Source organism: Macaca fascicularis, chromosome 12, assembly GCF_037993035.2.
Source record: "Macaca fascicularis isolate 582-1 chromosome 12, T2T-MFA8v1.1".
Taxonomy (NCBI): domain Eukaryota; kingdom Metazoa; phylum Chordata; class Mammalia; order Primates; family Cercopithecidae; genus Macaca; species Macaca fascicularis.
The window spans coordinates 135,102,370-135,122,537 of record NC_088386.1 but is presented as its reverse complement, the minus strand read 5'-3'; the positions used below and the strand labels follow the sequence as shown (position 1 = coordinate 135,122,537).

Below are 20,168 nucleotides of genomic sequence, written 5' to 3'. Positions count from 1 at the left end.
GACATTTTAAGATGCTGGATTCTGGGGAATGTTCTATGGCTGAAGAATGTCTGACAGCTCAGTGAAAGCAAAGTGGAAAAGTCACTGCCTGGGATTTAAAGCTGTGTGTGCAGCTTCAGCTTTTGAATCACTGGGTTTAGAAACCACAGCCCTTGCTTCAGACAAAGTCCCAAGAATTGGAGTCTGGTGTTGGCTGGCAACCATATCATTCACGTTAAGCCAAGTGAGGTGAGCAACTGATGGAATGGAAATTTCAAATGCAGATTCCTTTGATGTTTCTTTTATCTCAAGATAAAACTCAGTGCTGTGGATTTCTTCATCCTCATATGACTAAGCCGAGTCAAGCTGCGTGCAGGGGCCTGGACCAACCTGAGGACCATCACCATTAGCAACCAGGACTTTCAGCCACCAGGAGAAGCATGGGGCAGGGCTCTCGGGAAGGGCAAAGCCTAATTCTTTCCAGCATTCCAGAAGCTGACTTTTATACTGCTTAGTGATTTTGTAGTGCGAGGGCAATAATTCTGTTTATACTATTTAAAAAAACAGAATGAAAGAAATAATATATTTCTCTGTCAGACATTTTTATTTAAATTTTGAATAGGTCCGTTTAAAATGGAATGTAAGTGAATCTTTTTGTGAGAAAGTGATTTTAGATGCGTAAAAGCTAGGTGATTTTACCACGCAGTCATGATCCCGATTTGCAGGTATTGTAACATTTAAGATTGCTTCATCCAGCTTTCACATACTGTCCAATAAAGCAGGACAGGCCAACGTCCACCTTCTTTTAGGATGGCGTGTGTAAAGGACCCTCGGTGTTTGTGGAATGTGTTTTCTGTGATCAGGTTCATGCCACAAATCCTCTTTAAGAGCAGGCCGGCGAAGGAATAGTGCCTTTTCGTGCTTGTCTCTGGAAGGTGCCCCAGGAGCTGGTTGGTTTTCACTGGAGGGGGTTCTGGTCTCATTCGCGTTCCAAGCGCACATCCCAAGTGGGTCATTGTATAAATGTTCTTATCCCACCTGTTGAGTGTCCTCTGTCACCAGGAATTGGATGGTAGGATTTTGTGCTGTCACTCTGTCCCCTAAACTGGTGTTTCCTCCTTTATTATGATAATATAAAGGGGACCTTGTATCACAAACGAATCACTTTTGGTGGAAGAGGGGCAGGACATTTCCCTGTACTGGTTTAAGCAGGGCCAGGCTCCTCCAAGGGAGCCCCAAGCCCTTGTGCTCACAAGCCAGGTAATAAATGCACGTATTTGTAGTAAAGCCATTCACCACTCCCCAAAATGTAACATTGAGAATAGGGTTTATCACTGAGTTACTTTCTTTAAAAAACTAGCTTTGCCGTGTAAGTATGCTTCCTCAATCAGCATACGGTTTGGATTTGCTTTTCCAAGCTTTTAAAAATCGAAATCATACTGACATGGTTTTCTGCAGCTTACTTTTTTGTTTGTTTGTTTTAACTCAGCGTTGTTTCTAAGATTCATTTACGTCATTCCACATGGCTGGGATTCGTTCACTTTCACTGCCGGATACAATCCCACACTCTCAATATTCCACCGTTTATCTGTTGCTCTGTTGATACTTGGGCCGTTTGTAGTTAACGCTGCTATAATGAATATCCTTGTACCATTCTCCTTGTGTAGACGTGCAGGAATTTTTCAAGGGTGGCTGTACCAAGGAGAGGGCTTGTTGCTGGGTCCTGAAAGCGAGATTCGGCTGTCTATGAGAAAGCCCACTGTTCTAGAAGGCTCCTCTCATTCATGCTGCTGCTCCCACGCCCCCGCTCCCTGCCTCTCCACCCGCAGTTGGGTTGGTGGGTGTAAAGTGGGGTCTCCGGGGGTCTGATTTGCCTTTCTGGGCTCACTAACATGGTCCAGCATTCGATCCTTTGTTTCCCGTGCCACCAGGGTCTTCTGTGAAAAGCCCATTCATACCTTCTGCAGTTCTTTAGAATCCTCTCCTTCTGGCGGCTTTATGGGAGTTACTTACATGTTACGGATACGGGTCCTTTGTCAGTTGATGTGTTAAAGCAGCTGCTCTGAGATTCAGTCTTCCACTTTTTAAGGCTGTCTAAGGAGCAGAAAATTTTAATCTAAATGTAGTCAGAGGTAACAACGTCGTATTTTGTCATAAGATGCACTTTTCACATCTTGAGTTTTCTGTTCCAAGGATGTTTTCCAATAGTGTCTGCTAAAAGTTTCAAGATTCTGCTTATCACATTTGAGTCTTAATCCACGTGGAATCCGTTGTGGCCTGTGGTGTGAATAGGGACGAATCCCATCTTTTTTTTCCCCGTAGAATAGTAGGATAAGCTTTTGTCCCAGCTGCATTTGCGGAACACCCTGTTTTTCCACAGTAATCTGCAAAGGACCTGCCTCTACCCTCTTTGGGACCACCTCAGCTGCTTCTCAGTCCTTCTTCCATGTAGTTTTATGACCAGCTTTGAAGATCATGAACTACCTTGCATTGGACCTGTAGCTCAGTTTGGAGAGAATCAGTATCTTCAGAATAGTAATCTTCCTGTCTTTGAATACGACTATCTTGCCATTTATTTAGACCATTTAAAAATGTCTTTCAGGGCCAGGCACAGCGGCTCACACCTCTGATCCTAGCACTTTGGGAGGCTGGGGCGAGCGAGTTGCTCGAGCTCAGGAGTTCAAGACCAGTCTGAGCAATGTGGCAAAACCCCATCTTTAAAAAATAATAGGGGCCGGGCGCAGTGGCTCACACCTGTAATCCCAGCACTTTGGGAGGCCAAGGCGGGCAGATCACGAGGTCAGGAGATCGAGACCACGGTGAAACCCCGTCTCTACTAAAAATGCAAAAAATTAGCCGGGCGTGGTGGCGGGTACCTGTAGTCCCAGCTACTCAGGAAGCTGAGGCAGGAGAATGGCATGGACCCAGGAGGCAGAGCTTGCAGTGAGCCGAGATTGTGCCACTGCACTCCAGCCTGGGCGACAGAGCGAGACTCCGTCTCTAAATAAATAATAAACAAACAAACAAACGCAAACTAGCCATGCGTGGTGGTGCACCTCTGTAGTCCCAGCTACTTGAGGGGCTAAAGTGGGAGGATGGCGCAGGAGGTGGAGACTGCGATGAGCCATGATCGAGCCACTGCACTCCAGCCTGGGTGACAGAGTGAGAACCTGTCTCAAACAAAGAAAAAAAGTCTTTCAATATATTTTATAACTTTTATCCATAAAGGTCTTTCTCGTTTTTTGTCAGATTTACTTCTAGGTGCCTTGCCTTTTTTTTCTTTTTTAATATTAGGTTTTCTGCTTGTTGCAGTATATTGAAGTGGAATTGGATTTTTGTGTTGATCTTACCTAACACGGTATTACATTTCCTCATTAGCTCTGTTAACTTCCCTGTCATTCTCTTTGCAGGTGGTGGGGGTGGGAGGAGCTCTGTATCAGCAGTCTCAGAGTCTGGATCAGGAGTTGCGTTCCCTTCCTTTGTGCCTGTATCATTACATCAGCTTTTTCAAGATTCACCATTAAATGCAGTGTTTGCTGGGGCCTTTTAATGGATACTCTTTTCTGGTTAAAGAAGTGCTCTTTTATTTCTAGTTTGTTAACAGCTTTTATAATGAATAGTTGGATTTTATCATATACTTATTTTCATTCTGAAGATGATCATAATTAACAGTAAGTTGGATTTATAGGTGGTTTGTACATAGGTTGCTTTTCTTATGTTTTCTTGCTTTTCTTTTGCTAAAACACCACGTGTATTGGTCTGCTGTCTTTTGTATAGACTATTAGATTAAGCTTGCTTATAGTTTACTTGGGACTTTTGTGACTTTATTTATATATAAAAAATATATAATAATTATATATTTATATATTATATAATTATGTTATATAATTATAATTATATATTAATTATATAATATATGTATCTTATATATTATATAATACATTATGTATTATATATTATATATGCTTCTATATAATATATAACATATTATAAATTATATTTATATAATATATAACATATAAATTATATATAATAACATATATAATATATATCATATATAAATTTTATATAAAAATTGTATATAAAATTTTTATAAATTATATGTAAATTACATATAAAGTTTTATATAATATTTAATATAATAATATATAATTATATATACAATATATAATAATTATATATGCCTCACAGGCTGGTCTCAAACTCCTGGGCTCAAATGGTCCACTTCCTTCAGCCTCCCAAAGCGTGGGATTGCAGGCATGAGCCACTCGGTGTGACCAACAGCCATATTAGTTATCCAACAAATTCATTCTTTCTTCTCCTTAAAATTCTTTCGGATGGATCCCGCCCCAATCTGACCGCTGCTTTGGAGGTGATGCGCTTTATTCCTGGCAGTTAAGGTGAAACGTTACTGTATGAGCTTAAAATGTCTAAAGTTCCCATTTTATGTCCCTGACGTCTGCAACGTGTGGGTTACAGACACTTTAACACTGAGCGCCCCTTCCCCACTCACCTCTTGCTGTTCTCCACTATTTAAATTGTCCTTTGCTTCAACCCCACAAGTTAGGTGATCTTCTTCCTTCTTCCTTCTTTCTTCTCCCTCCCTCCTAGTCCTCCCCTCTTCCTCCCCCTCCTCTTCTTTCTTCTTTCTTCTTCTTCCTGTGTTGTTCAGATGAAGTCTGTTTAGATTTCTTTCCGTAGTCCCCAGTTCCTTGCTCACCTTTTCTTCCTCCCCTTTTTTCTGCCCACCTCCATGTTGTTGATCCTCCCCTGAAGGCTTCCTGGTGAGTTTTTTAAACTTTCTTAGTTTTCAGTCTGGTATATGTTTATATCCTGTGCTTTCTTGCAGAATAGCTTCCCTGTGAACTCGATACTAGCTTGACAGTGGCTTTCTCTTAGTTCTCAGAGGCTCACTGGCCCTGGCTTCTGTGACTGCATTTCCTTTGTTGGATAATGTTGCCCATATTGCAGGGGCTTCTGAACTCTGTCTCGTCAGTCTGCCATTTCACTTTGAAGTTGTCTTGATTCCATTTTGCTTTTTCATGCATGGTTGTGCTTTCTGTGTCTGTAAATGCATGTCTCCCACCAGTTCCGGAAAATTCTCAGCCATCTATCTTCAAATATTGCCTTTCCAGAGTTCTGACAGTACGTAGAGGTTTGCAGCTCAGAGCACCCACTCTGGAACCTGAGTCTCTGGCCTAAATGCAGGACTTGCCACCTGCCACCCATGTGGGGTAGGGAGACAAGGCAGGAAGGATGAGTGCTTGTAGGAATTCAGTGCTGAGGGGCAGAGGCGGCTGGGGAACAGGGGAAGGTCGGGGAAGGCCCTTGCAGTCAGCTTTGATGACAGGTGAGGTAGGGAGGAGCACGGGCACCGTCCCTGTGACATTGAGTTAGCTCTTTGACCCAGGTAGCAGGGGTTAGCTCTATTGGGGGCAGTGGTGACCCTAAGAGGCTTTGGTGTCTGAAAACGGAAGGTGGCTTCAGAGGCCCGTGTTCGGTCTCAGCACCTGCCCTGATAGGAGCTCTAGAGGACAGACTTGGGGTGCCCTCTGTCCTGGAGGGTTGGATGCAGGGTTGAAAGCTAACCCATTCCCACGGTCTGGCTGTTGAAGGGTGAGAAACGGCAGACTCTCCATGCCAGGCCCGGGACGCCTGGTCCATCCCTAAGCCCTTCCTGAGCACACATCAGTGGGGCAGCCTTCCATGGGCCCTCTCTTTCCTGAAAGCAGGGGTTCTTGGGTCCGCGTGGGAGTTGGCAATGCAGATGGCAGACTGTAAGGGCCGGTTTCATTGGACATGATCCGAATCAGAGCCCTCTGCTCATTTCCCTGGAGCCCATCGCAGCCTGCCTGCCAGGTACCTGCTGTTCCTGACATTCTGCCTGGGAAATCGTGTCTGTGTTCCAGAACACTCTGCAGTACAGACACCTACCCCATGGAGCCCGGTGTGTTCAGGCTGCCTTTTCTAATAAAGCCCAGGCCGAATCACTGCTGCCTGACCTGTGGGGGCCATGGCCCGGGCACAGGGGCCGCTGCATCGCGGTCAGCATTGTGGTCAGCTGTCTCTCTGCAGTCACTACACCTGCACAGCATGGGGACTCCGGGACACAGGCTGCCAACAGGATGCCCTGCGCAGAGAGGAGCTCGCAGGTTCACAGAAGCCACCGGGATAGATGCTTAGAAATGAGGACTCCTGCTTGACACAGGAATATGCAGTTTACCTAAATCTGCTTCGTTTTTTGAATTGTGTTCCCTTCATTCTCCTACACTACGAAGAGCTTTTAATTTCCCTTGGAAGAGAGAGAGCTCAATGGGTGCATTGGACCCGAACTCCTAACCCGGAGCTGTGGGAAGGGCACTGAGGAAATGAAAGCCAGTGTTTCTTTCTCTCTCTGCACTGGAGAACAAATCAGCTCTCATTTCCTTGGTGCTTTATGAAGCTGGAGTGTTTCTGGGTCCTATTCGAATCCCTTGAAGCTGATCATTCCATTTTAGTGTCATGTCTGTGTTAGTACCTCGCAGTCCCTCATCTCTACTGCTTTGCGTACAGGTTTTGCAGAATGCGGAAGCCCCGGCCAGGGCTGGGGGTGAGGGATGGGGGCTGCAGTGAAGTCTTTCTCTACTGGACTATGGGGCAGGGATGGGCAACTGTCTGTGGTCGCCTTGGCAGTCACCACACCCTCCGTTTACAGAAGACAGTCAGTCCGCGGACGTTCAGCTCATGCGTGTTTGTAGAACCCAAGTCTGCTTCAGTTACAGCGGTTCACTTAGAGACCACAGGACTCGTGCTGGTTAGTGATCGTGGAGGGAGGGAAAGGCAGGTCCTTTGGTTTCCTTCTTATATCCTGAAAGTGTAATTTTTGTGTTTTCCAATGAGCCTTCTTGGCTTCTAGTTAGAGTAAAAAATGGAATTTTCTAAATCTGAGCACGGTCAAACGTGTTTCTATCCTTGACTCGTGTGTGAAGCTGACATTGATTTTGCTAGAATAATTCTATTATTAAAAGGGGACAGGGAGGATTCTTCCCAGGTGCACCTGTGTCCACCTTGTCTGTGCCAGGAGGGTGCCCACTTGCTGGGGGTTTGGAGTCTCCAGGGCTGGGCGTCCACACTGGACTTGCTGAGCTCTTCCCCTTGGTGTTCCCGCTCTCGCTGGAACAGTGGACAGGTCAAGCCCTTGGCCTTCTTGTGGTAGCTTCTGCCTGCCACCCTGTGGCACAGGAGCCCTGCAGGGCTGTGTGCCTGTAGGCTGAGGCTCCACTCAGTGCTGCCAGCATCCAGGAGTCTGGGCTTGCTGCCTGGGCTGTGCTGCGCCCCATAACCTACATCCGGGTACGGCGATCAGTCGGCTCCAGCTCGGGCGGCGTGGACGGGCCCTTCCTTTCTTGTCAATGCTCTTTGCCTTCCTGGTGCTCAACTAATAGGACATGCCAAAACCTGCAGCCCTGCGCCCTCCTGGACACACTCGTGGGCATCCTGATCACTGGGTTTGTCATCCTGGGTGATGGAAATCTTTCTCTGGGCCTGCTGTTTTGTCCCAGAAGTGTGTGGAGCTCATGAGGCCAGGGGGTACAGCTCCACCGAGGAAGCCTTGCCCTGTCTCTCCTGGACGGTGATTCTCCACGTTGCATGGCCCTGTCACCGCCACTCCCACGCTGACAGTGCGTCCTGCTCCCGTGACGAAGGCCAAGCCACACCCATGCCAGCCCTTCTCCCAGAGCTCCTGTTGCCCTGCAACAAGCAGGCATCCTGCCATCGCCCTGACAGATGGAGACCAGGGTACCTTCCCCAGAGTCACCCTGCTGGGTCTGAACTCACACCTCACCCAAGTCTACACCCCGTCCACTGCCCTGCTCTGCCTGTCTCCAGGTGTTACCTGTATCTTCTCCTCATGTCTGAAGTCCACCCTGGAAATTTGGAGCGACCAGGTCTTTCTATCTGAGTGTCCTGTGAGACAGCCTAAAAGGAGATTCTGGGTGGAGATGACTCAGATGAGGCTTTCCTTGCAAATACCATCCTACTGTCTGGTGTTGGAGACTGCAGAGCTTCCCGATGTAGTAGTCCTCGTCTTACGCCAGTGTCCCCTCAGGCTGGTTCCAAGGTTGGTGGATGAGGTGAGGGCATGGGGACAGCCAGCCCTCCAGCAGCACCCTGCTCGCCTTCTCCATCGGAATGTTCTTGGGTCCAGCAGACCTGGAGAAGCCCGGGATGCTGGAGATGCCTGCAGGCGGGTGGAGGCTGGGGGAAGATCCTGCCAACTGCAGGGACCACCCTTCTCCGTGGCATAGATTTGGGCTGAGTTCATTCCTTATTATGCATGCCTCTACTTAGACTTTTTCTGCCAGTAAGAAAGCAGTTTGAAAACGTAGATTGGGAAGGTGCTTTGAGTTTGGTAGAAGTGAAAGCTGATTTACGTAAAAACAACAGAGACAGTGGAGTAAAATGCACACCTGGTATTAATTGTAGCTTTTTATTTTTAGCAGCGAAAATACTGTTTCAGGAACGTGTCGTTTCCTTCTCTGTGCTCAGCAGGCTGGGCTTGGCCGGGCTTCCCCTCTCGTCACCTGTTTTCCTGGTGCTGTTGGGAAGGGAGGTGGGGCCTGGCCATGCCCCTGGGGCCGTGTCTCAGCCTTGAGCAGCTTTGCGGGAGCAGATCCTCGGTTGCTGCCACAGCCCCAGGAGCTTTTTAGGAAGAAGTGACTTTATTCACGGAGAGCTTTGGGCTGTAGGCTCTCAGTGAGTAGTAATTACGGGGAGGCCTGGCCTTTGGTCAGGAATGAAACCAAAGCCCAAGCCACACAGAAACGGCCGAGGGGTCGGGCAGGCACCCTGGTGCTGGCTTTGGAAGACCATCAGCTCCAGAGCAGCAGTTCTCAGGCCTCGGGGGTGCCTGGGTCTCTACAGCAGGATAGGACCCAGGTCCTCTCATTGCTCCCGAATCCCTGTGTTGCTGACCACACCCAGCCTGAGGAACCCCCCTGGGTGACCTGTGAGCTCCCCACAACACTCCTTCAGCCCCTGATGTTTCCTGCAAGACCAGCCTCCTCTCACTGCTCAGCCTCAAGTTAGGATGCCAGGGTTCTGGTTTGCTGTTCATTGATGTGTGGCCCTGGGCAAGTCACTTAAACCTTCTGTACATCAGCTGCCCACACCTGTCAAGCGGGGTGTCCCTTAAATGAATTAATACGTCAGCACTGAAGGCCGTGGGCCAGAGTTCACCCCAGGCCCTGTGATTCCCTGGTAGCGAAGAGGACAAGGAAGCAGGGGAAGTTTCCCGCGTGGGCCCTCTCCCGCCTCCTGCTCGAGCGAGCAGTGTCCTCTGCTGCAGTTCTCAGAGAGCCTGAGGAGCTTCACCTCCCTTCTTTTCTAGAAGACTAAAGCGCGGCGCCGTGCAGGCCTGGCCATGTGCTGCAGCTGCCTTCATTCTAGAACTCTGCACCGGGAATGCAGCTCCGAGCACGGGGTAGAACGCAATCTGCCCGTGACGCATCTCTCTCCCGCCCAGCTCCGCACTGAGAAAGGCTCCTCTGTGCACATCCAGGAATGCCGCTGTGTCTTCTGTCTGTATTTATTTCTTTACATTTTGATTTCAATGGAAAGCAAAATACAAAACACCCTCTTCTTGCACCATAATATTTTTTATTTTTATTTTTCAAGCATAATTTAATTTATAGTGAATTGTTAACATAAGCTTTTGTCTTTGGCATTGCATATATACACCTAAATGAGATAAACAGAAGTGGCATATAAAAACTCACCCACATATGAAGCCCCAAAGTAGGGCCACTTAAGTTATCTATGTTATCTGCAGAATATTTTAAATCTTTACCTGAAAGAAAACTTCTACCTTCGCTACCTCGTCTCTACTTTGCATGCGTGCCCCTCCCCACCATGGTAAATAGAACAGTTGTAATTCAGTTAAGAACACTGTGGGGGAAAATGACATCGCATGTAAGTCAGTGTTTGGAATGGGCGTCGATTATGATGGTTCGGGCCTTTGAATATCAGTTTCAGCGTGAGGTGCTTCCATAGCTCCAAGGAGGGATGGCAGGTCAAACACACGTGTCCATCCCTCAGAAAATTCACAAAAACGCCAGTAAAGATCGATAGTTCGTAAGTCTCAATCCAATAACAGCGCTTACCCCAATCTCCAGACTGTGGTCTCTAAGACTGTTTCCCACAAAAGGGACCTACACAGGGGTCAAGAAATGTACAGGAAGAGGACCGGGCACGGTGGCTCATGCCTGTAATCCCAACACTTTGGGAGGCCGAGGCGGGCAGATCACAAAGTCAGGAGATCGAGACCATTCTGGCCAACACGGTGAAACCCCGTCTTTACTAAAAAAAAAAAAAATACAAAAAAAATTAGCCGGGCGTGGTGGCAGGTGCCTGTAGTCCCAGCTACTCAGGAGGCTGAGGCAGGAGAATGGCATGAACCCTCGAGGCGGAGCTTGCAGTGAGCCGAGACCGCGCCACTGCACTCCAGCCTGGGGGACAGAGCAAGACTCTGTCTCAAAAAAAAAAAAAGAAGAAGAAGAAGAAGAAGAAGAGAAATGTACAGAAAGAGCCCAAAGCATCTCATAGCAGAGCCGGGCACTCCTCTCGGAGAGCACTCGCAGAGTCTGGAGGACCGCCCGGGCCAACCACGGGGCTCCTGCTCATCACGGACAGGACCGTGAGCATTCGTAAACAGTGACTGGAAAAACACAGCTTCCTCACTGCTCGCGTTTGGAGGACGCCGCGAGACCCACTCACGATTTTCAGACATGGGCAAATTGGGGAAGAGAATCAAGCATGACCCTGCCTTTCTCATAAGCACCGTTTATGAGAGTAACAAGGTAGTTGATTTTGGATTCCTTCCCGTTATAGAAATGGTCCTGCTAACACATGGAGAGGGGCTGATGGGACTCGAAGAGCTCTGTTTTTAACCCTGATGAGAGGATCCAGGCAGTGATCATTTCGAGCCTTCGCAACACAAAAAAGCCACCCAGAGACCAGGGACTCGCCTTAGGTCTTGCTGGGAAATCTAAGCTGCCTCTGAGCAGGCCTCCCAGTGAGCGCCCAGCTTTCAGAAGAGCGGGGGACAGAGCCTTGCTCATGCACACCAGGGTGTAATCAGCAAAGTGCAGATGGCCCAATGTCTTCGGCTAATAAATTATCGGGGGGGAAGGGGGGGCGGCAGGAAGCAGGAGGTTGGGGGAAGGGCTCTTAAAAGATACGTTAGCTAATTACAGTGTATTTGGATCTTGATTTGAACAAAATATTTAAAAATGTTTATGAAACTATGGGAACACTTTCTGGCTACTTCATAATATTATAGAATTGTCCGTTTATTTGGATGTGTTGATGGCATTTGATTCGGAAGTCTTCCTGGATAAGATGCTGTGGTGACTGGAGCCTGCTTCCCTGTAATCTAGAAGGTGGGGAAGTGGTGGGTGAGCAGAGGACCTGAGATCGACTTGATTACGCTATTCTTCATGCTTTTGTGTATTTTCGGAATTTCTCATGAAAGATAAAAATATATATTCCAGAGAAAGGTCATAAGCTCACAAAGATGGGGAGAACAGAAGAGAGGCGATATGAATGAGAGTCTGGCAACTGACAGCACGTGACAGAGTCACGGTGATTCAGCAGACCCAAAAAACAGATCTCAGCCAACCACGAGGAGCGCTGAGAACTCACCAGATGGAAGCTGCACTGCCACAAAGGGGTGCTCTCCAGCGACTGTGACCCTGAGGGTCCCTGCGTGGGGACATGAGCAAGCTGAGGATGTGGGTACTGTAGCAAGAACGGGGGGCTAGTCACTATGTCCACAGCAGACACTGAGTAGCGGGTCCCTCCCTCGGTACACTGAAAGCCCAGCCCTCACCCTCCAGTCCCAGGATGGAAAGGCGCCTCTGGTGGACAGGAGGCCAGCCCTAGGGGAAGATTCTCTAGGCACTAAGCCAGGGGGTTCCTGATGATGCCACCTTCAGTCACCCTCCGTGAAGCCTGGCATTGAGAACCACACTGTGCCCACAGCTGACAGGTGGTTTTTGTGCCTCCACTCACACTCAGCAACACATAACCAGGGGCGACCAGAGGCACCTGAGGGGAGGCTTCTGCAGGGACAGTGGAGAGCAAACAGAGACTCCGCAGGGAAAAGAAAACTTGTCACCAGGCTTGGTGGCTCAGACCTTCCCAGCACTTTGGGAGGCCACAGCCGGAGGATCACCTGAGGTCGGGAGTTTGAGACCAGCCAGGCCAACAGGGAGGGAAGAGAGGGAGGGAGAGAAATTAGCTGGGCACGGTGGCGCACACCTGTAATCCCAGCTACTCAGGAGATGAGGCATGAGAATCATTTGAACCCGGGGGGTGGAGGTTGTATTGAGCCAAGATTACACCGCTGCACTCTAGCCTGGATCACACACACACACACACACACACACACACACACACACACACACGAAAACTTTTAGTAAGGTATCATTACTATCTTCGGAGACTAGATAAGATATTTTATCCAGGAAATACGAACAGGATGACATTTAAAAAAAAGAATATCCAGAGTCCATTGTCCTCTGAAAATGGCTGTTTCATTTGTCAGAAACACAATAGCAGAGATCATGAAACCTCAATTAAAAGGTTAGAATATACATTTAAGGAGATAACATGAAGAAGCGCGTAAGACAAAGACAAGGAAAACAGGGAGCATGGACAAGACCGCGTGTTGTTCCAGGAGATCCCCAACTCAGGGGGTAGAAGTTCCAGAAGGAGCGCATGGGAAAAGGGAACCCTCAGTGAAGTCCTTCAGGGAGGCCCCCCGACGGGAGGACAGGAGCTGCCGTCTCCAGAGGACCAGCCAGGCACCCAGAAGTGGGTGCGAAAGGTCTCAGCAAACCACACGGCTCCAAAATTTCGGAACGCTGGGGACCTGGAGAAGCCCTTCTGATACCCGGAGAGAGACATCGAGTCACACACAAGATCCAGCATCGTGTGGCACCCATGTTCCTGACAATACTGAGACAGAAGACAACAGAGCTGTGCATTCAGAATCCCGAAGGCGAAGGATGGTCTTCTAGCTGGAATTCTATACCCAGCCAAAGTCAGGACTCATGAAGGGGAGAATCGATACGTTTTCAGACGTGCAGAAGTTACTCTTATGCCTCCCTTTTTTAAGACACAGCTGGAGCCTGAGTTCTGCAGAATGAGAAAATAAACCAAGGAAGAAGATGACTGGGACAAAGGAAATGGGAGACTTAAGGTAGGGCAGAGACAGAGGGAATCCCGTGGATGGGTCTGGGCCCATCCAGACCAGCAGCAGTGCACACAGGCGGTGTCTGGACCAGCCTCACCAGACTGCCTGCCTCGCTGCCTAAATCTGAGGACGCAACACCCAGCCCCTAGTCTGTGCCGGACCTCTCTTGACCACGTGGCCCTACTGTCTCCTCCTCGCCCCACTGCCTCGATTCCCCAAGGTCACTCATTGCTCCCGGGGGGTCTTCTGCCCAGCTCACACCTGAGGCCTGGAGGTGGCCACTGTGGAGGGCAGCTCACCCCCCAGACCACACCTTCTGGCACCTGGTTCTGGTCCACATGTCTGCCCTCCCAGACGTTAGACGGGGTGCACTTGGTTTCCTGGGGGTCACCCATGGCTTCACCCCAGAAGGAGCTCTTGCCTCCGTCCCAGAAGCTGACGGCAGACTCGGACTTGAGACTGTCCTGTCCCGGGAACCATCGTCAACCCCTCCTTCCACTGCACTGGTGCTGCTGCCTTCAGTCTTCAGAAAGATGTCATTATCGTAGCAAAGCAAGAGGACACTCAACAAAGTCAGGATGTTGCTCACGGTGGGGGGTGCGTGTGGTTTGAAGGGACGCAGAGGGTGACGTTTGGGCCTTGTCGGAGTGGAGGATGCACCGGTGTTGGTTTCGTTACTGTTCTTTTACTAAACATACTTGTTCTTCAGCATGGATGGCACACTGCACAATAAACAAAGGGCGAAGGACACTGTAGCTAAGTCATGCATTTCTAATGTGCTGTCTTCCTCCTCTTCTGTCCCGTCCTCTCTCTTCCCCCCACCCCCACACACAGGCAAAATGTCAGTGTAAGAGGAAATCATGGTTACATAGTTGAAATATCTATTATTTTTCCCTTGATTTGAATGAGTCATTCTTTACTTGAAGAGACCCTAAACGTTGACTGTGTTTCCTAAAGAATAGTGCCTCTTTTTCTTCCATATCTGTATGATGGCATGAAATCGTGTCCTGAGAAGAGGACCTAAGCATGTCATGGAAAACTAGTGTGCTTCTTTATGAACATTTATTTTAAAAGAGAGACTAACAGATTTTTCTGTTTGTGATTGAGAGTTCATTCACAGCACGCTGACCATCTCCCATTGTACTCTGAATGCGGCCTTTGTGCTTTCACTGACGTCAGGAGTCTGATTGTCTTAGTATGTTTCTCAAGGCACAACCTATAAAAGCCATTTTCTGTTCTACCATAGAATATTCATGAGAATACAGACTTTTTTGTTTTGATGCTGCATTCTTTAAGTAGAGAAGGTTTTATTGTTTTCTTCAGGGTGCTTTGGGTCAAAAGCACCAGCAGCTTCTGTTGGGAACTCGTGGCATTTTGAATGGTTTTTGATACAGAAATAGCACAAGTCACGTCTAACACAGCCGCCGGCGCACGAATGCGTGAATGGGATTGTGTTTCTCATCTCCGCAGCTGGTGTGTGGGGCCAGGCCTGGGACGGCTTGGGCCCCATCCCCACCCGCCCGGCTCCCAGGATCCTCATCGGGAAAGAGAAGCCCTCAGGAGCCCTGGGTAGGTCTCCTTGCCCTGTGAACATTGAATTTGTGTTTTTGAATCCAACGTAAACACAGGACTGTCTTCAGAGGTGAGCGATGGCCGTGGCTGGAGGTGCCGTATGGGATGCAGGCAACGTGCTGCTGTTGATTTTCTCTGCTCTGCTCTTAGCTTACTTTAGCAGAGTGTGCAGTTTCATGTGGCAGTCTGGTAAACCAAGGCAGTGTGAACGTCCCTTCCCCACACTGAGTGCAAATGCAGGAAGTGCGGTGGTGAGAACAGTGACGGCATTCTGCTGGGTGGTGCGCCCGACCCCCCAGCCTCGGCACCCACCGAAGCCCCCTCTGGCTGTACCGTGCCAGCGAGTCCAGGCTCCTTCTCAGCAGAAGGCGACTGTTCTGCAGGGCCCCTCACCTCCCTGCTTCTCAGCGGACCCGCACTCTTCCGTGTCCACATGGAGACACGCATCGAGCTGGAGACACAGATCTGCGAGGAGTGACTCGCCTCTCACCAGCACTGCCAGGGGCGGATCAGCGCCAGCAGCTTCCAGCATCCACTAAACTGCTGGAGAAGCCGGCGTGGCTGGAAGGAGCCCTGCCTGCCTGCCCTCCTCCTCCTCAGTTACCGGCCTTGGCAGCTCTAGGGTGACCCAGCAGGGGCGTGGAGGAGTAAGAAGCAGCTTCCCAGCTGAGGCCGCATCATCCTCTCTGTGCTCTCACAGAATGGAAGGTTTTAGCAGAAAGAGGAGTTTGTAAGTGACATTCAGAAGATTTGGGCAGCAGTTTCACGCCCCGTAGGGTCCTGTCTTTTGGGAGTGGAGAGTACTGGGCTAGGCTGCTCACTGGCTGTTTCACAGGTGGTGGAATTTAAGAGCAAACCTGGGCTGAGCTGTGACCTGTCAGGTGATGCACGCACAGGAGGTTCAGTTGTGTGCCTGTGAGGAGGGCAGGAGCGTCACCCAAGCCTCAGAAGAGAGTTCCCCGGCAGCGGCGTGGCGTTCAGCATGTTCCATGTCTGGCTGTTTTATTGTGTCTCAGTCCAGTTGACAGACTCCTTTTAAGATGAAATTTGAATCAGTTTGCAGAACTTGTACAAATCTCCAAGAAAACAGCTTAAAGAACAGATTAAAGAATGAATGCCTTAGGAATGAAAGCATTAATAGGTCTTGAGCAGACTGGATGCAAAGATGAGTTGTACAAAAAAAAAAAAAAAACGAGCAGCCCCCTCCATCCCACCAGCCCCCTCCATCCCACCAGTACCGTGTAGGTTGTCCAGATGAGGCGACATCCAGGGAGCGGTTCTCACCTTCAGAGGGCGCTGCCTGTCCTCCTTGGCATCCAAGCGAGCGCATCTCCTCCACGCTCAATGGTGAATGCTGGCCAGCATCCCTGTGAAGAACCTTGTGATCATTTTCCATTTCTGAAAACTCCCAGGTGGTGGGGGCCCTTGGCCCACATCGGCATTGACCCGCCGGGCTCGGATCTGGCTAGGTGCCTGCGCTGTAATGGGAATTTCAGTACATTGAATTTTGCCTCTGACCCTGATGAAATAGCTTCAGTGGCATTTGCATCAAGATCACGTTAGTGTCATCTCTGTTAGATGCTTGGGAGCAAACATGAACTTGGGTTTCCTTTTAAGATGTCCTGTGATTCCAGATTCAAGGGAATCTGAGAAAAGTTTAAAGAAAGAAAATTCTACTCGGCCAGCAAACAGTGGGTGTGCAGAGCCTGCCCTGCCTTCCCCACTTCGTCCTGGGAAGCTGGGTCTTCCCAGGCACCAGAGTTGCTGCTGCTTCCCCTCGCGCCCTCGGCTGCTCTCCCAGCCCCAAGCCTGAGTGACACTCTAAGATTGCAGATGGCGGGCTGGTCTCTGGGCTCCCCCATCCCCATGACCTTCTACCTGCACCCGGACCTCTGGGTCCTTGCTCAGGCAGTCCTTGCCCTCAGTGAGATGCAGCCCACTGTGGGCCCTTCCCTAGGCCTGCCATCAGCTCCTTTGTTCCTCGGGGCCCCAGCAGCTGCCCTGGGCCTATACCCGCAGCACCTGGCACAGAGCAGGAGCCATTAATGTTCTTTCAGGAGCTGAATGAGGAGTAGATACACGGGCATGTCGTGTTTTTGAAGTTAATAAAAACAATCCCTTAAAAGTTGTTTTATGTTCGGTTTTTAAAGAGGTTAACACCAGACATTTGCAACGCTGCCCCCTCCCTCCATCTGTGAGAAATTAGAAACGAAGGGGAGACACACTAAAGCCAGCAGCGGGTCAGGCTTATGCCCAGCGCCTGTGGTGGGACCCTGTTTCTATGTGGGACCTTGGGTCACAGCAGTACCTCTTATAAGCAGGGGTCCCACCCATGCCCCCACACAGGGCCAGCTGAGGCGAGGTGTGGCAATAACCCAGCTTCTAAGATGCAACGCCGCGCAGTTACTTATTCCCTGTGCTTATTTGTTCAAGCTAAAACATCTCTGTTTAACCAAACAAAAAGAATATGAGAGACCAGTTTCACCTGCAAATATAGATACCAGCATTCGAAATAACATGGTCGTTGTTCATGTTATTTTGTTTTTCTAACTTTATCCCTTCCTAGAGATAAATGCAACATTGTTCTTCTAAATTATACAAGTATATGCATTCACTGATGAATTCACCGTGGATGTTGACTTTGTAACTTAGAAGAACAAAGTTGTGTTTATCCCTGGAAAGCATAGGCCAGCTCACCTGAGGCGCTCTAGGAAGTCACTCTGCAGGGCACTGGTCCCAGGAGAACCACATGCCAATCACAGCCATGAACGCGGAAGAGGGAACCGGAACCTGACAGTCATTCACCAGACTGTGTTTTCAGGAAAGTGTTTAGCACCACCGTGCTTGTGAGAGTCGGACCCGTAGCCCCCAGTGCCCGCAGCAGGGAGCCCGCCAGCTGAGTCTTCTTCAAGAAGCCAGGCCCCGTTCTCTTTTCTCTGAGTTTGCGAGTTTGCTGACTTGGCTCTCCTCCCTGCCTTTCATATATTTTATTCCTTAAAAGAAAGTCTGAAGCAAATGTAGGTGAACACTGGTGTTTCATAAAACTGGCATTGCTTGCATAGTTTTTCCATTTTGCTGTATTTTGTCATAAAAATGATCAGAAAAGGGAAGAAAGGAAATGAATAGGGTCCAGTCCTCACCCATGTGTGGGGTGGGGGGGTGGACCCCTGCTCCCTGCTGCACATAGAACACACAGTTTATGTGTGTAGATTCTTCTCACATAATAGCAAATGAAAACCTTTTACTGTGTCAAAGTTGACACCCAATTAAAAACTAAATACATGCATTTTAAAAGTTGGGGGTTGCACCAGGAGCTCAGGTGACTGCAGCTTCCGTGGCTAAGCAGCAGCCCAGGGGATCAGAACCCCAAGCTCTGGCCAGTGCCCAGGCCTCCCCCAGAGCATTTCCCACCCTTTTCTCAGGAGAAGGCTGAGTCCTGGGACCAGGACCTCCAGTGGTTTGGAGACAAAGACAGTGTGGGACCTGCTGCCTGGGCAGTGACTGTGGAAATACTTTGCACTGAGGGGCAGCTGCCACCTATGGGCTGTTTCACCCAAATCGGTGGCTTTGAGACTGTGGAGTGCAGGTTTTCCTAGGAACTGAGTTACAGACAAGGCCTGGTCTTAGGCCAGTCCAGAGACAGGCTGAGTGTCAGGGTGAGTGTGGGTGGACTGCTGTCAGGGAGGCACCCGGACAAGGTCACACCCAAAGGTGCTGACCCTGAGGGGCGAGGAGCTCTTTTCTCAGCAGACCTCTTGTTGGCTCAGACACCCCTCTGAGCTTGAGACCCTCCTAGAGGGCAAGGCCCCAACTTTCCACTTGGCCCAGGTCACATGAATGTTGGTTATGGGGAGCCCTGAGGGGTGGGCCTATGGGAGGGGAGCAGGCAGGCTGGGCTCTCACTTAACTCTCAGTGAAGTTTTCGGCAGAGCCACGTGTCTGCGAAGTGACACTAGGATGTCCCTGGGCTGTGCCAGGAGCAGTGCTGGCTCAGAGTGAGTGCCCGCACGCATTGCATGCTTTCAGAATAGGGACCTGCCGTAAAAGGGGTACGCACGTAGGGCTGTTTGTGATAATTGTAATTTAAACCTACCCTTCTTCCTGTGTTACTTTTCTCACTTTCATTTGGTATTGATTTGTAAGTGATGAAATTGATTCAGCTTCTGTTCCTCATCAAAATTACTTGTAGCCTTTTCTCAATAGCATATTAGTACAGGGCAGAAAATCCATTTCTTTGCGAGGTGCAGAAACGCATGCCCAGAGGAACGCATTTGTGCCAAGAGCCAGGAGCACGTCTCATTGGCTGTGTCTGGTAAACATGTTTTCCAAGGGGGCACTTGTCTCGCCATGGAAACGGGCTCCGGGTCTCGAGCGTCTGTCTGGACCACTTCTGGGGCACACACTGTTCTTGTGGCTCTCACAGAGCAGCGCAGTGGCTTCGATAGGAGAGGAGGAAGAGGAGCAGAGCAGGCAGTCTTCCTAGCTGAGGGCTGGCGCCCGCTCTTTTCCTTGGCCAGCCAGAACCTTTTTCTTTATTTTTCTCATTACTGACTTCTAGAAATGACGTCAGCAAGGCCTCCGGGCCTGTAGCGGGGTCCTCTGAGAGCCAGCCTCCCGGGGAGGGTGGAAGAAGGAACAGGGATTGTGGAGTGTGTCCTGGTCTGACCTTCCAGAGGCTTTTGTGGTTTTTGTCCTTGAGGAATGGGCCCCAGAGGCCTCTGAGTCTTGCATTTTGAGTTTGTTGGGCCAGAGGGGGAAAGGGGTGGAGGGGTATCTAATCCTCAGATGTCCACAGGCCCCCCCGTGAAGGTGGCTAGTGTGTTGGTCAGGGGCTCTGGGGTCCGGGGACAGCTGAGGGTGGCAGTGACCGGCTCTCCTGCTTGTTCTTCTCACAGTGGATGTGGCCACGGCGCTGCCTCTACAAGTGGCCCCCTCGGCAGTGCCCATGGACCTGCGCCTGGACCACCAGTTCTCGCTGCCTGTGGCAGAGCCCGCCCTGCGGGAGCAGCAGCTACAGCAGGAGCTCCTGGCGCTCAAGCAGAAGCAGCAGATCCAGAGGCAGATCCTCATCGCCGAGTTCCAGAGGCAGCACGAGCAGCTCTCCCGGCAGCACGAGGCGCAGCTCCACGAGCACATCAAGGTGAGGCGCGGCACGTGTAGGTGCGGGTGGGCCAGGCCTCCGGCACCCTGAACTCCCGTGACTCCAGGCCTCTGTCTCTGCGGCGTGTGCCGGGGCCCCAGGCATGAAGCGAGGTTCCTGCAGGAGGCGACAAACCGCGGGCAGCACTTCCGTGTATTACACGGGATGTGGTGCTGAGTGGGAACAGCGGTCTCAAGTCATTGTGTGGAAGCATATTCCAAATAGGAAAAATGCTTATCA

General features: G+C 49.9%; 1 protein-coding gene across 25 annotated transcripts in view; it reads left to right on the top strand.

Annotated features, from left to right (window-relative positions):
- HDAC4 (histone deacetylase 4) overlaps positions 1–20,168 on the top strand; it is a 352,120-nt gene that overhangs the window by 186,409 nt on the left and 145,543 nt on the right. For 20 of the 25 annotated variants that reach the window (XM_074010653.1, XM_045368051.2, XM_045368055.3 and 17 more), the window contains one exon: positions 19,684–19,928. The exons of the other annotated variants lie outside the window; for them this stretch is intronic. In XM_074010653.1, coding sequence (XP_073866754.1) covers positions 19,684–19,928 — 245 coding nt within the window. The remainder of the gene's footprint in view (positions 1–19,683; positions 19,929–20,168) is intronic. 25 annotated transcript variants of the gene reach the window in all.